The sequence below is a fragment of the Sinohyriopsis cumingii genome, chromosome 2, assembly GCF_028554795.1.
Source record: "Sinohyriopsis cumingii isolate HCF-2022 chromosome 2, ASM2855479v2, whole genome shotgun sequence".
In the NCBI taxonomy this organism is placed as follows: domain Eukaryota; kingdom Metazoa; phylum Mollusca; class Bivalvia; order Unionida; family Unionidae; genus Sinohyriopsis; species Sinohyriopsis cumingii.
In genome coordinates this window covers 64,950,693-64,967,611 of record NC_142962.1, presented here as the reverse complement: position 1 = coordinate 64,967,611, position 16,919 = coordinate 64,950,693, and the positions used below count along the sequence as shown (strand labels likewise).

General features: G+C 32.8%; 1 protein-coding gene across 1 annotated transcript in view; it reads left to right on the top strand.

Moving 5' to 3' along the window:
• Positions 1–3,030: 3,030 nt before the first annotated feature.
• The window catches only part of LOC149805056 (uncharacterized), a 374,091-nt gene continuing 360,202 nt past the window's right edge, over positions 3,031–16,919 (top strand). The window contains exons 1-6 of the mRNA XM_089946913.1: positions 3,031–3,068; positions 5,836–5,999; positions 9,019–9,192; positions 10,994–11,203; positions 13,925–13,967; positions 15,503–15,666. Coding sequence (XP_089803039.1) covers positions 3,049–3,068; positions 5,836–5,999; positions 9,019–9,192; positions 10,994–11,203; positions 13,925–13,967; positions 15,503–15,666 — 775 coding nt within the window. The 5' untranslated portion in view covers positions 3,031–3,048. The remainder of the gene's footprint in view (positions 3,069–5,835; positions 6,000–9,018; positions 9,193–10,993; positions 11,204–13,924; positions 13,968–15,502; positions 15,667–16,919) is intronic.

The window sequence follows — 16,919 nt, the reverse complement described above, 5'->3', positions numbered from 1 at the left end:
TAATACAGTATAAAATGTAACATATTATCTTAAAAACTATTTGATTTCAGATAAATTTAAACTGACAAGTGATATTCTTTTTTTTTACCCTTAGCAACACTTTTTGTATGTTCTGTAATTTTCTTTGAAAAATGTTCAAGAGATATTGGGGCAGTTTCCTGCAATCAACTGTTGAAGCATATTTCATCGTCATGGGGCTGTCTTTCAGCTGGGGTTTCTCCTGACTAATCTTCTTCCAGAGACTGACCTGTCTGATAACTCTTTTGTGAAGATGTTCAGGGTCTATAATTTAATCAAATCCTGTCCATTGTCACTACTGAATGTCTCCTTCTGCAACTTAAGCTGTTCCATCCGATTACTGTTTGGATCTTTAACATTGTTGCAGCAGTCACAATTTAATGTCTCTTCCATCTTGGATCCTCCAGTTTTCAAATTTTCCTCCTTAACCTACAAACTTCATCCTCTAACAATTTTACTTTTCTGCTGTCTGGTCTGAAAAAAAGGTAAAGTTAGTTAATTACAGATAATCTCTGATCAACATTGTTTTTAGCTTTTAGCACATTATCATTGTACCCCACTTTACTTACTGGAATAATATGATCCAACTCAAAAATGATTTAATCCCTTACACATAATACTGAGCATTTATATTATTGCAGAATTTTGTCACTGTTTTATATTAATTGAATCTGTCTAGCCATAGGTATAGTCACAGGAGACAGATGTTTTATTCAGTAAAATATGACAATTTTTTTGACAACATCGTTACACTAAATAACCGTATATATTACAGATAGTGGTTATTTCATGCTTTCAAATATTTTTGCCATTTTTTATTGATAAAACGCCAGACTTGTGTGGTATAGGCCCTTAGTATGTCACTAATACATCCACTCCGACTCCGCATGTTGCACATAGCTGCTTCCGGTTTCATCACATTGTTATTTGCACTTTTATTGTGAACAGTTTCACGCATTAACTATTTTCTTAAGGTTTTTTTTTTAAATTACCAAATTACATCAGATTATAGAAATAGTGATGTCATGTTAAAGAAAACGATCTTGAACATCTCAACTCCTATCGATATCGTACCACGTCTGGTATCGAGAACTGGGGGGTGGGGGTGATAATGTTTAGTGATTTTCAAAACTTCGATGAGCAAGTTTAAATTAGGTCTGAACAAAATCATGTCATTAGCTTGGTTATAAATAATATGATGACATATATAAACCAATAAAATATCCATATAACTTCTACTGAAATAATCACGAATGACCAAGAAAAAGATACCGTAATTTTGGTCATCCAGGCTTGGTACGCTTTTCCGCCTAATTTTGCTCTCACCAAATCATTTCCTTCATATTCTTCAAAATCGCTTCTCTGCACTTCTACTTACTTTAAAAAAATGATGTTGAAAATATTCTCATCTGTCCATTCCATGGAGTCCACGGTTTTTGTTCGAGGTTTTTGCCTAACCATCTGAATGATCTTTGGTTTCTGAGGAAGCTTAACTGTTGAAATCGCGCACGTATATTAACCAGTCATATCACGTCTTTTTTCATAGTCATCCAATCAGGATAATCGTTGTTAATATATTTCGGTTTTTACTGCAAATTGGCAACCAGTGACTAAGTCAATGGAATATGCAGTTTATAACAGTAATGGAGAGAAGAAAAAAAAACGTTAGGACAAAGTCATTGAAAGTTTTTTAAAGCAAATACATTTTGTTGATGCTGGCCAGACAATATTTTCCCATATTAATCCAGAAATAATCAGGTTAAGTACACAAGTATTGAATTAAAGATCTGTATGAACATTTATACAGCATATCATTTTAAAAAAAGAAGAAAAAATTCGCCTTTATTTAAATTTCACTAATATTGTGAGAAGTTTGTATGATAAATTTTCAAGAACATTTTATGAATATAATGATATAGATATTTAATATACATTTTTTTAAGAAATACCATGGTATTGCATCAAAGTACTTGAATTGTTCATGAACCAATAGTTCATGACATTTCAGGAACTTCAAAGATATTATAATAGTTCATAAAAATTCATCAGTGTGTTCATGAACTTCAAGTACATGATTCATCAAAATTCTTGAAGTTCATGAAATTAGTTGAGGAACTTTCATGAACACTTCATGATTGTTCATCAAGTCATGAATTTGTTTTCATAGGGGCATGACAGTGATGGTGCCTGCTACTTGGATACATGGTCTCAAACTTTCACAAGGAATGGATATATATATATAGATATATATATATATATATATATATATATATATATATATGAAGAAACTTGTTGCAAGCTAGTTTAAATTTACTTTCTGAAACATACAAGAAAGCTTGCACAAGCTAGTTTAACTTTCTGAAGAAAACAAGCTTGCGCAAGCTAATTTTACTTTCTGAAGAAAACAAGTAAGCTTGCGCAAGCTAGTTTTACTTTATGAAACAAACAAGAAAGCTTGTGCAAGCTAGTTTTAATTTCTGAAGCAAACAAGAAAGCTTATACAAGCTTGCGCAAGCTTGTGCAAGCTTGCGGTTATATCCAGCTATCTTGCCTAAGCCTGCACTTGCTTGTACAAGCTTGCGCAAGCATCCATGTTAGCTTATAAACATCAAACTAGCTTATCGCAAGCTTACCGCAAGCTTGCCACAAGCTTTTAGCAAGGATGCATTTTGGTTTGGGTAATTTGGGGTTTTAATTTGTACAATACAATAATCCAAAGAAATAGCAATAATTTTTGTTGTGCATTTATCTCCTGAACATGTTAAATCAAACAGAAAAATACATCTAATGTATTTTTTAAAAACATACCTGTATTCACTATGTTTGAGTTTCTCAGGAATATCTCAGTTCCTTGAAATTTATGTTTAGATATTTAGCTAGTAGAGTGTAAGCCCTTTCAAGATACTCTTAATTCAAAACTTTCTTTTGTAGTGTTTCATTTAGAAATTCCTATTTTTGAATTCTGATTGCAAAAGTTGAAAGATGACAATTTTCTGTACATTTTCAGGTACAGAAGATTTCTTTTGGTTGATGGGAATTGTCAGAATTAAGTAAGTTTTACTGCTTCACTCCAATATAAGACTGCACTGTTTTATATATTTCATATGTCATATTGGTTAATTTTGTGTGAAAGCTCATTTTGCAAATTTTCCTTATCAATACAGATGTGATCTTGGCGAAGGAAGTTCTTTATACATCTTGAATAATAATAGAAACAGAAATAGTAATAATAAAGACTATTTAACAAGCATAAAAATAATAATAACAATAAAGACTATTTAATTAGGGTAACTCATTGCATAATAGAACTAATCTACATTGAGACCATCTAAGATATATGTCTAAATGTACAGAGAACAGTCAACAACTATCCTTCACAAAAAACTTGCACACACACACTGGTTAGCTACCAATATACTACTCTATACACTGAACTATATTAGTGCATACTGGACAGAGTTGAACTCATCCATATCATACAACACGTACTGGTGGATAGGCTAAATACTATTAATTAAGACTTAAGATTTCAGCCTAATGAACAAATCTCTTTTTAAGTTTGCTATTTTCATCTATGTTGTAACAAATTAAACTTTTGTTGTATCCATATTTACACATGTGCCAAATTAAGCCTGTTTAATACTGTTTGGTAAATATTTTATAGTTTGTTTTACAGCTGTATTCATTACACTTAAATAGCATTATCAGCATATACATAAGTTGATGATATTGTATTTCCAATCTTTAGGTAAGATCATTTATACAATGAATGAACAAAGTGTCCTGAGTATTGATCTTTATGATACACCACAGTTTATTGTTTACTTTCAAACACATCCATTTAAAGTTACCTTTTGAAATCTGTTACTTAAGTATGAAGCAAGACATTTATGTTTTTTTATTTTCTTGGAGAAGTTCATGATCTATAAGATAAAACACTTTGGGAAAATGAACCATAATACTTTCAACTAACTTCTAAAGTCACATCCAAGGATTAACCATTGATATTAGTGTTGTTTCTTAGGAATGGTTTTACGTAGAATTGGATTGGTTTTCATGGAGAAGTTTGTGGTGATTGAAATTAGTCATCATTGAATCTTGCATATGATTTTGAATTTTTGGAAGAATACAGATTGATCAGAAATTGTTTACAGTGGTCCTCCTCTTATATTGCCATCCCTTCTGCACCAGGAAAGTGTCCTTATAAGACAGGTGGCGTTTTCAGAGGGGGGCTACATTTTTTATGAGAAGTATATGTAATGTACGTAGTAAGAAAGCTACATACTTCAAAGAATTTAATAACTTCATTTAATATTTTTGTTTGAAGGTATGGTAATATTAATTATTAAAAGGTTCTTCTCGTCTTAAGAATAGACTTATTTCAACTGAATTTACAATAATAGTTCTTATTCTTGATGTAAGCATGATATACGAGTGGTTATTATCATGCACATTGCAAAACCTTTCAAAAACATCATTCAAATCTTGGTACATACATAATTCTCTTTCCATTTGCTAATTTTCCCATAGGTGTTGAATAATCTTCTTATCAGTTATGACATTGTCTATTTGAGTCTTTTCAGCATAAAATTAGCCACAATTCTCCATGGTTCTTGGACTCTGGCTGAATTGTTCCTCCACTTCATTACCCTAGAAATGAAAGCAGTGTTTCTAGCAGTGCAAGGGTGAATTGACAGAATAATGGGCTTATGTGTTGTGCCTCCTCAGACAACATATCCATTATAGCATATATATGATGTCACAGAGGAACATGTGGAAGTTGTGTGGAAGTTTGGGACCTCTTCATCTGGACAGCCTCAGAGAATTTCACAATCTGAGTTCACCACATTCCAGGCAAGATGAACATATTTGCAGCCAGCCTCTCCAGAACAGACAAAGTCATCCTCACAGAATGGTCTCTTCACCACTCAAAAACAGAGTCCCTATTCTCCCTCTGGGAAAGACTGCTTGTGAACCTGTTTGCAACCAGGCTAAAAAACAGAATTCCCTTTTACAGGTCTCTTGTCCTGGATCAGAGAGCATGGGCAGTAGATGCATTCAGCTTCTGGTAGGATTGCCTATTTGCTTATGTCTTCCCACCTTTGTGACTGCTACCACCAGTTTTGCAAAAGTCAGAGCTTCCACTGTTCATATTATCCATATTTTTCCCACTGTGGCCTCAGTGATTATGGTTTAACAATCTCCTAGACCTGGTGATTGATTGACCCTGCTCTCTACCTCACAGGATGGATCTCCTGTCACAACACAGAGGATCCCTGCTCCTTCACAACAGTCCATTCTCCACCTTCATGCATGGCTCATCTCAAGTGATCTCTCCACCAAAACAAGTTTTCATGATGAGTTGCTAGTTGTGTCATTGAGGCCATGATAACTTTTCCAATGAAAGATGCTTGAAAGTTATGCATCATCATCCTGTGACCATTTTAATTTTTGATCTTCAAGAAGAGCAATCTCACAAAATTCTAATTTCATTTCACTGATATCTGGCTTATCATGATGACTAGCCCCTTTCATCATGTTGTCAGGGTCACAATCATAGAGAATTTTGTTGTGGTTTTGGTGGAAGTTTTTCATTTGCTTATATTCCCTGAACTAATTGATGGATTTTCTTGATAACTTTCAATGATGAATCATTATGAAGCTAGAACAATTAATTCTACATCATGTTTCTCAGCTATAGAAAATGGCTTGATTGTGTGTTTGATACGCACCTACTTCATAAATTACTGACCTATAACTTAAGCTGGATTTGATGTATTATTGAATATTGATTGTCTTATTTATTTAACATTTCAGTTTTACCATATTTGATCTTCCCTTTGAGAGAGCTTACCTGGTAAATATGGACATCGGGGTGTGCTTTGAGGCTGGAGGACAATGTGACATCAGCAAAACAGTTTTTAAGAACACTAAATTGTCTAAACTTCCCTGTACTTTTGACTCTGGCTTCTTCCTAACTAGTGAGTAAATGTATTAGATAGTTGAATCAATCATGAGCAGCTAGTTTTTCTGCTGACTCTAATTCAGCATATGTGCAGTCAGCCAAATAGTAAAAATTAGTTAAAATTGGAGTGCACATATTTTAGAGGGAGGAGGGTTTGGTTATGTATATTTTGTATTAGAGCATTCTGCAAACTTAAGGAAACTTTACATTTTTCAAATGAGTTTGCATGTAATATTACCAAACTGACTGGTGAAAGTGATGAAAAAGTGAAATGGCTTAAATATTTTCATTAGGAGATAAACTTATATGTATTATTTGCAGTTAATGCAGATGAAAATTTGTTACATTACATGTTTTCAATCTACATGACAATTACTGCAGTAACAGTTAGTTTCTCCAGTGCATACAGTATATCATATTATCATCTTTTTTATTTCAAAGGAAATGCCTTCTATTATGCAGACTTAGTTGTGAAATCGGTATCTACAGTAGATACAATTGTATTTACAGTACAACAAATATCCTCCAGTTTTGTATGTTTGCTTCTTTTTAAGCTTTATCTAATTAGAATTTCTTCTTGTTCATACCCCTTTTTCCACCCTTGTTTAACTGCTGAACACATATCTATCAATAATGTCTTGTAAATTGCCTAAAAAATCTATCTCTGATTGCATGTACCAATTGTTATTAAGTTGACTTGGTTTGGCTTCAAAGGTTGTAAATCCCTGTCATTTCATGTTTATCTTGAACCATTCCTATTAAGTTATTTCACTTTCTTAACCATTAAGTCCATACATGTTAATTATGACCAGATTTGACAAAAGATAATAAGAGAATAAGAAAAGGATACTAGTATGCAAAAATATCACAGTTGAACCATATTGCATGCAACATGAACAAACTTTGGACTAATACAACTAAAATCAAAACTAATGAAGGTAAAAAGAGTGGGGCCAGTTAGTATATGTTTTTGTGGAAAAAAAGAACTTTTTTCCCCATTTTGCAGCAGCAGTTAATTTTTCCATACATCTGTGATATCATCATCTTTTTGAAATTCAGTAGAAATGCCTACTTTTATGCACATTCTGCAGTAGATGATGGTTGTATTTGATGTACAATTAAAAATACCCCCCAGTTACATCGGATTGGTTTATCGAAGTAGAATTTCTTTTTCTCCTTCACACATCTTGCCCCCACCTCCATCCCATTGTTTAACTTGTTTGGTTTATGGCATAAGCTGAACACATCATATCTATTAATAGTGCCACCAAATCTATAAAATCTATCTCTAATTGCATTGATTGCAATTAAAATGTGGCTTTATATTTTCCATGGCTCTAAACAGATATCTCTGGTAGAACTTCGTTGACTACATGCACTCCAAACTGGAGATGGCAGAGGTTTTGGTTCAAAGGTTGTAAATATCTATCATTTCCTGTTTATCTTGAAGAATTTCATATGTATTCTAAGGTAGTCATGAATATTGTCACTGTATTCACTTTGATTGGTGTAGTAATGATCATTCATTTGTCTATCAATCTATTATTCTGTTACATTTCTGGAGATTTAAGTTCACTGCTCCAGTGGCCTAATTGGTTAGAGCATCTGTCTCAGATGCAAGTGGTCATGGGAGTGAACACTGCTCAGTCATACCAAAGCCTAATAAAAATGGTACTAGCAGCTGCCTCGCTTCATGCTCAGCATTAAGAGGTTAGTGTTAGGACATGTTGGCCTTGTGTCAGGATAATGTAGACATGATGTCACATGTCTGCGCAAGATGCCTCAATGCTAGACATCATGGTCATTGTTGCTTGAATAGGTTTTGCACATGCATTTCATGTCCAGATTATAAATATTCTCGATTAACAAATTCAACAAAGTTTAGTACATGTGTTTCCCTTTGCCCAAGAAAGAACTCTTTTGATTTGGGGTTCATTAGCCACTAGGTCAAAGTTGTTCTTGTTGAAAATATAAATGTCTATGCCTTTCATTTTCAGAATTCAAGAAAACATCCTTTTGACCTGGTGGTCCGTAACTCCAAGGTCAAGATTCCTGTCACTAAATATTGATTTAGCCATTGCATTTAGTTTCCAGATACTAACCCCAGTACTACACAGTACATTTTTGTACAAAACTTTGTAAGCATGTTCCCCTTTGCCCCCAAAAGATCCCTATTGATTGGTGGGATACCAGCAAGGTCAAAGTTGCTATTACTAAAAATAAATTTGGCATAATCTTTAATTCTGGACTAGAAATTAAAATTTCAACCCTTTTCAGTGCATGTATTTATTCCGGTTCCATATAAAAATGTCCTACTGATTATAGATTGATGTTCAGGTTCAACATTGGTGAAGACTGTCACATGAATACTATTGGAACCATGTCTTTACATGGTTTTTATGTATACACAAAGTATGTTGCAGATAATATATTCAAGCAACAAATCTAATGTTGTTATTTGCAGTACTCTTATTAACATGAAAAATTTTTATGCTTTACTCCAGAAACCAGCAAATGAGAGTGTCAGTAATAAATGGTGACAGAATAGAAGAGAATAAAAGATGAGAAAATCTTTGATGAAAAGGAATGTTTATGGCTATTATTTGGATGTGCAATTCTGAAGTTAATATTTCTTCTGGGAGTAGAGGATGTATAACATCATTCACTGTCTTGGGAACTAGTTACTACGTACACATTTGGCTTGGCTCCTAGAGATCAAAATAACATCATAAGACTTGGCTTCTTTAACAAAAATATAATTTTTTGATGTCTTGCTTTGATTCTGTAAACATTTTGCTGGGATTCCTGATAAGTTAACTCATGGGTTGGCATCTCTGCCCTTGGCTGTACTGAAAAGGTGAGGGTGAATTCCATGGATAATCAGCATCTTTAATACACCTCTCTTTCTAGTATTACACAAACAAAATACTTGCATAATTATTGTGTAGAAGCCAATAACAATAAGTAGATTTTATGACCCTTTCATATAAATGCCTGCTTCTTAGTGGATGACACAATGCTGTTTTTACTTGTAGACTTTTCCCTGAGTGAATGGATGGTGACCAGAGTACCATCCAACACAAGTCAGCTCAGTTTGACCCTCTTATACCAGCTCCTAGAGGATCTGGGGATTGCTGCCTACATGAAGGATACTAGTTGTCGAATCAGTAGTCTCCGATATGCACCTGCAAACAATGGATGGAAAAATGGTTAGATTGTCACCATACTATTACCTATCAGACCTGTTTTTGCTTGACTTTGCATGAGAGAATTGTTTTCTCCTTCTGAAATCATGAGAAACTCTTCCGTCATTATATTTTGCATATTACTCCCCTCACATTAACTACTGGAGGTTATTGATAAAATTAATATTACAGTTAATTTAAATGAATTACAATCATGAGAAATCAAATCTGAATGAGAACAGTTTGCCATGTATTACTTGTTAAAAAATGTACCAGTACATTAAATTGAGTTGTGTGTGTGTCATAATGTCACAGTTCTATGCTGTTCACCAGATTAAGACTGATACAATATTGTGAACTTGTGTTTACCAGGCCATGCATCAAGAACTTTGACCATTCCCATGGGCCCTGTGGGAAAGAGTTAAGGATGACACCCCTCTCAGATGGTTACCAGAAAGATGGGCAACATAAATTACAGGTTTAGGAGGCTATGTGATAGCTGATAGATAGCTGAACAAGTGTACAGATAGATGAAGGGTATTGCTATGTCCATCCATCTGTCTTAAAAAACTTTCAAGGTATTTGAACCAAACATGATATACATTTCAAGCAACTTGCATAGTGGTGTCTTTAGAGGTATAAATTTAGAGTGCTGGAGCATAGAAGACTAACATATATTGGTTGGTCGTTCTTGACAGCACTTACAAAATATTATTGGCTATATCATGCCAAAGAAATTGAAGGTAAGTGTCCATTGCAAAGACAGAATCAGGTGGCCAACCTGGGCTGGATTGGTTGGGTATCATACTACAACCCTTGGATTCAGCCAACTGTTCTACCAACTGACCAAACTGCCATGACTCAAATGAAAATTTACAGTGCTTTGCCATAGGGTATCTTCAGTAGGATGTCTCCACATTTCAGAGAACTGTTGTTTTTGTACAACCATGAAAAGCTACATCAGCATGCATCAAGGGGAACCTTGATTTTACAAACTCATATCCTTTTAATCTCAAATAATCTTTTTTATATGTTACTGATACTGAAAACAGCAGTTTTCTTATGTTGTGATGTTTGTTTGTAAATCTAAATCAATATAGACTACAAAGAAAATGTTCATTCAGTTTTCTTATTTAGTACAAAGATTACCTACATAGCCTTTAGTTGGAAGTGGTGTTATGATTCATAAATCACTTCATTTAATATGTTCCAGGTTTATCTTTATACAGGTAAATCTTAATGGCCTATGTTCTTATAAATTTGTAGCAGTATAGTCAAGCTGAAGCTGAACATTCTCAAATCAGATGCAAAACTTTGAGTGCCAGTATACCTTCATAATTTGAATAAAGTATACTAATTGTAAAACCAAAGATTCAAAGATGCCAAAAGTCTAACAGTAGTCAAATCTAAATTACAAAGCAACCAAGGTTTTAGAGTTTAAGCTTAAAGTTTTCAAGAATATGATGCCTAAATAGAAGCATGTACTTAAAAGCACTGTAATACATTTATTTGTATTGAAAAAAACTTCCAATGTAGAATATTCATGTCTTGTATTTCAGTGTAGTATTTTTAAATATCTGTCTATTCTTTTACATATAAAAATGAAGAAAACTGTGTGACATTTTTTATCACAGAAAAATTAAATTGGGGTGCTATTGATTAAAGTGTGGTAATTTTCTTGATGTCAGATACAGTTTGAGTCCTCTGATGTTACACCAAAATGCTTATGATATTGAATTATGATATACTCTGAATTCAACATGGCCCCTTGGGCTTCACATTTGTAATTAAATTAGATAATCACTCCTCATGTTTTTCTTTGCAGCATGCCCCTTCATGGTTGATTTACCCCACCTACCCAGTAGCTTGGCATGTAACCTTCCCAGCTATTGTACAGGAGTGGATTGTTGTGTGGAAGTGGACCTTATTGCATCCTCTTTCAACGTGTACTTGGTACTAGACCCCTGTAGTTACACACTGATGGTCGGAATAGAGAGGCTTAAGACTAATATATCCCTCATCAACTATAAGTTTGGTGAGCTTCATTATTTTGATTAGATCTCTGAAAAAATTTATATCTGAATGGTAAATGTTATAGCAGGTAAAATGTTTGATTGTTATTATCCTCTTTCATTGTGTATCCACAACTGAATTTTTTAAATAGAATTTGATGGTTGGCATGGAAAGGTTCAGGACCAATATTTCTAAATTCATTAAACTATAAATGGGTGATAGTAATTGTTAAATGTCCTTAAATACATTTGCACTGGTTAATATATATAAAAAAGCAATTTTAATTGCCCACATACACAAATATGTGTTGATAGCACATGACTGATTACATTTCCATGTGATATGTACTAATAAAGCAGCAATCACATCAACCTGGAACAATATGTCCAGAACAGAAAGAAAAAATATTGACTGAAAAAAGATAGAAGACAAAAATATGTGTTTTGTCTGAACCTACAACTTCATTTCAAATATATCACTGAAACTGTTAAAGAATAATCCACAGATTAACCCAGGGCAAAATCTTTCTACACTGTGTAATTTTCACAAGAAGTAAGGCTGACCCTACACCTGATTGTTACCATTATGTCAAACCCTTTCATGTATTTCATTCAACTTTAGACAATGAATCTGTTAATTAGGTTGTGTCATTGTCATAAGGGTCATTCAACCTGCAACACTTGTTAAAATGTCTAGTTAGCAACTGAGTAAGTGTGTGACTTACACATGAGATAAGGCTGACCTTAATCATTAGATATAAGTTTCAATCTCTTTTGTCAGTGTAAACACTGATATGCTGAGATGTTATTGAAGTTATCTTTTTTTCCCTATAATATCAAAATATAATTGGATATTTAGTCTTTAAAATTTGTGAATATTGGATGATCAGTGTGACTGACATTTTGAAAAATATATTCATACTTTGTCATTAAATCCATTTTTTAATTTATGTATCAGTTTTTACAAAGTGGAATAAAAAGATCTTATCACATTATGAGTAGGTTTGAATTTTCTGGGTGTTGATTAATGAGGTTAGGGGTGGGGGAGTCATATACATTATCCAATAAATCAACATTGCACAATTAAGAATAAGTTATATTCTCATATAAGCCTACAGATAATATCTCGAAATTCAAATCTGAATAAAAGAAAAATGCATCATTTAAAGTATTTAATACACTTAAAAAATAAACAAAGTTTCTGTCTTTAAAATCCATTGGACAATGGAATATGGTCTTAACTTGATGCAGACTTTGCTGCTTTCAGTAGTTCTGATGGTGATGCAAGTGTGATTATGTTAATCTTTACATTGACCTGAAACTGGATGATACTGCCTAGACTCTTAACATTAATGTAATTGGGCAACGTATTCAATCAAGAATGTAAAGAGTTTAGGAAACTATATTTCAGCAAGGATACTTATCTGAAAACATTAATGTTAGGAAAAAAAGTCTCTTTACCTTTTTAATAATTAATTTTATGACAGTTGACTGTATATAAACAGCCCCCTTGTGATAGTTTTCCATAAGCATTAAGCATTACTATTTATTGGTTATACAGGCTGTGGGTTATGGTGTTAAGGGAGGGGTCTCTCTATTTGTTTCATCTGAGATTTACTGGAAATTATGTTCTTATGATTCTGACTGTGTCCAAGAGTTTGTTAATCAAATAATGTTTTTAAGATAACAGTTGTTTTTGGGAGATATGTCATGTTGCTTGAATTTAGAGATTTGACACTTCTGTTGGTCAGTAGAAAGGTGTCACTGCTTCCAAAACTTGCATGGGTAGCACCCTGCAGCACGCTGTTCCATTTGCATTAGCACCGATAAGCATTGTTAAATGAAGCAAAGAAAATTGATTACAGAATGTACAAAGTAGCACATGTCCAAAATACTCATTCAGAATAAAATACAAATTAGTTCAGGAGTCTTGATTGTTTCCCTCAGTGTTAAAGAGCTTTGATTTTGATAACACAAAGTTCATATATACAGAATCAGTATGTCATTGTGAAAACAACACTGATTAACTTGTAGTAGTAACAACTGTTTCATTAAGATTGGTATGTAGTGTTGGTGTGTAGAGTTGCAAACCAGAAGACATGAAGTGATATATATATATTTGTCAATGCTTCTTCCAAATTTTCTATGGACGATGCTGGTATATCTTATGTTATTAATATAGGAAAGAGCGATACCTGATTATTTTGATGAACAATAGGGCAAAAATTATTATAATAATCTCAGCTGAATACATATTTTTTTAGAAATGGCTAGTATGTTATTTTACAGGCTGGTATTCAAGAGGAAATCTTCAATAAATATATATACAAATATAAGGCAATAAGTAAGTGATACATGGAACAGATTTTCAGTAAAGATCTGCTATATTTCTGGCATATTTTGTATAATATTCATATGTATAATTTCACTATAAAATGCATTGATATTTATATTATTAATTTAATTTTTACAAAAACATTAAAAATATCTAATGATACAATAATTTTATATATCAACTTGAGCATTGATATGAACTTTTTGGCATTGAAAGGCAAAAAAGAAAATGTATTAGCCTTTTAGAAATATTGGTACAGTCTGTGAAGTTTACATACTAACAGTTAATGTTCATGCACTTTGCTTATTTGTTTCAGGTTGAGGATGTCAGGATATTGATAAGCAATGTACTGTTTCATAATTCATAAGGTGCTGATGGGCTCAATTTACTTTAATGTCTTTGTTTTTAGGTACCTGGAGCAGTTTTTACCTGGATGGAGTTATCAAAATGAAGTATGTAAAATTATTTTCAATACTTTTTAGCCATTTTTGAATATGTTGTCAACTGAATGAGATTTTTGGATTCCATTTAGACTTACCTCACATCAATTGTATAGTAAGTTTTATTGATTTAGAATGTTCAATACATTGTGTTGAAAGAAAACAGAAAAGGAACCGTTGATATAAACCACTGATCCATGCAAGTGTCATTGTTAGGAATCAGACATGGATTTGACATAGGCCCAATGCTCCCTCCTCTATGTGTTGCAGCAGCTCAGTGATTAGCATGCCAGACTCTTGACCAAAAGAGTTAAAGTTTGAATCATACCATTGGATGATCTTGGGTCAGCTATCATGGTGCATCAGGACAAGGCAATTTACTATGATTGCTTTGCAACTAAATTACCTATTTGTGTTGCTAAAACTCCAGACCAAACTAAACAAACCAATAATACAGAAGTAAACATGGAAGAATATTTTCTTTAGAAAGAGTGAAATAAAAAATTAATTAATTCTTATCTGCATTCATTTCTGTTAAATTATGTAAATTACTGATGCATAGTGTTTTGTTATTTATGCTCTATCACAGTTGTCAAAAGGGAATATAGTGTCCATCACACCTTGGTAAAGTTATCCATTTACATAATTTTCTAAGATACTATGAGTCTTAGCACTGGCAGCGTTGTAAGTAGATGCATAATAGTGAGTACAACACCATTTCATCAGAAGAAGGTCATTATGAACCATTTTTGATGCTGCAATGACTTTGTTTATATCAAGATAATAAAGTCATGGTGGCCCAGTGGTTAGCCTATGACTGGAGGGTTGTAGGGTCAAATCCTATCATGATATTAACCTAGGTCAGCTGCTGTTGTGTGGGAAATGCACTCTACTTTAATTACCCTGGCATGTCATAACCTTCATGTGTTGCTTTTGTGTAGTGTACCAAACAAACATTTTAAATTTGTGTGTACCTTTAAATGAGTCCTCTTATTTTTTGTTTTTCCAGAATGTTTAGGAAGAAATATGTCCAGATTTTTGACACACTTTTATGTGTTTTCATATAATTCAGGTCTGCTCTCCAATATTACTATTGTTACTAAAAAAAAAATTTTTTTAAAATGACTTCTCATGCACTGATTAACAGAATTTGAAAGTCATAAAATATATGCAAGTAATGCTGTTATATTATGAAATATAAGCTAAAGATGGCAGTGAAACTTAAAAAAAAATTTTTTCTTAATGATTAACATATTCTGAACACATTTCTACCAAAGGAACCCTCCTAATTTACATTTCTTTGCATGCAATTCTTGCATTTTGGCATTTAGATAGATATTAGCAAAGTGACCAAACTCTTTTTTGTTGCTATGTTAGAATTTTTTGTAACTTTTGCTTTGGTGGGGTTAAACTTGCAGAATGTTAACTCTATGCAGTAATATAAAAAAAAGGTGTTGGTAATGCAAATTTTATGAATGATTCAGAATTCTGTATTTTAAATTCTTACTAACATGTACTATATTATGGCTTTCTTTATTTATATATAGCTACAAGATTCTGGATTTCCAAGGAGGCAGGAAGTTTTTTGTCAGTCTAAACGTCAGTGTATGCTTGGAGAGTGATGGCCCATGTATTATATCTGTACCAATCCTGATTGACACAATACTGCCAAAGACTTTCTGTGACTGGACAAATGGCTTTTCCATTAAAGGTAAATTAACTCAATCGACTTTATTAAGTTATTCCTTAGTATAAAATGGGCATAACTATCATTTTTCTTTAGTATATTATCTTAGTTTTGGTCTGTCCATTTGGATACTGAGGGACCTTTGTAAATAATTTTAATATATCTTTGTTTTGTCAGAACATTATCATCACAATCATACACTAATACTGAGATGTAGCAGTGTACCAAATTCAAGCAACATTGGCTTCATGAGCAGCATATTTATTAAAAGTATTTAAATTTAAAATGCTATAGTTTGAGCAGTTTTCATCTAGCTTTCTTACAAATGTTCTATTCATTCTGAATTATAATAATATGGATTTTTCTTTTTACAATTACATCTGTTAGTTTTTTCTGCTGTAGGAAAAATGATGTAATGGGAATCTCCATCCTTTCAGCCACCAGTAACCAGTAAATATCCCCATGTTATGAAATAGATAATTAATCAACAAAAATCATGATTTTTATTATTTAATTAATAAAATATTACAGTGTGTTTAGGTAGAAAATATATGAATGTTTCTTCACATTGTACCAAATCCCTGATTGCGTTATACTTAAGCTGATATTAATATTCTCCATACTGCAGTGAAATGAAACTCTTGCACACAACTTCACTTATTTTACACAATATGTATCATGAGCTGCAAGTTGTTGATGTTGCTGCTACTTCAAAGACAAATTCTGCTCTGAAATAATTGAGTTAAACTAGAATTAGTATATCAACGCTAATGTTACTGCAGTTCCTTCATTTGTTTGTTTTGTTCCTATGATGGAGAGAAATGGCTTGAGTGTAAAGTTATGTGAGCTTAATCCTGTCCAGAAATATTTTCCCGGTTTGACAAATATATATAATTTTTTTTGCAAAGGTAGCATTTTTAATCAATAGAATGTGTAATCAAATATTGTATTAGCATTAATAGAGTATAATGAGTGGAATAAAATCAGTAGCTGGAATTGGATATCTGCACCTACTTTTATAGCATGATATCATCATCAGTTTCTATGATTCTTCAGTGCCAGACAATTGTCAAAAGCATGATCACACTGAGAGCTTTAGGGTTGTTTTAGAAAGCATTAACTATTGCCATCAGCATAGAAAATTAAAAAAAAATGAAATCAATGCAAACAACAAGATTTTGGAAACATATTAGGAAATACATTTTCCAAACAATTGTGAATCACTATGGCTTCTGCCTTTTGATCAATATTCCAGGTGAAACTAAATTTAGTGATGT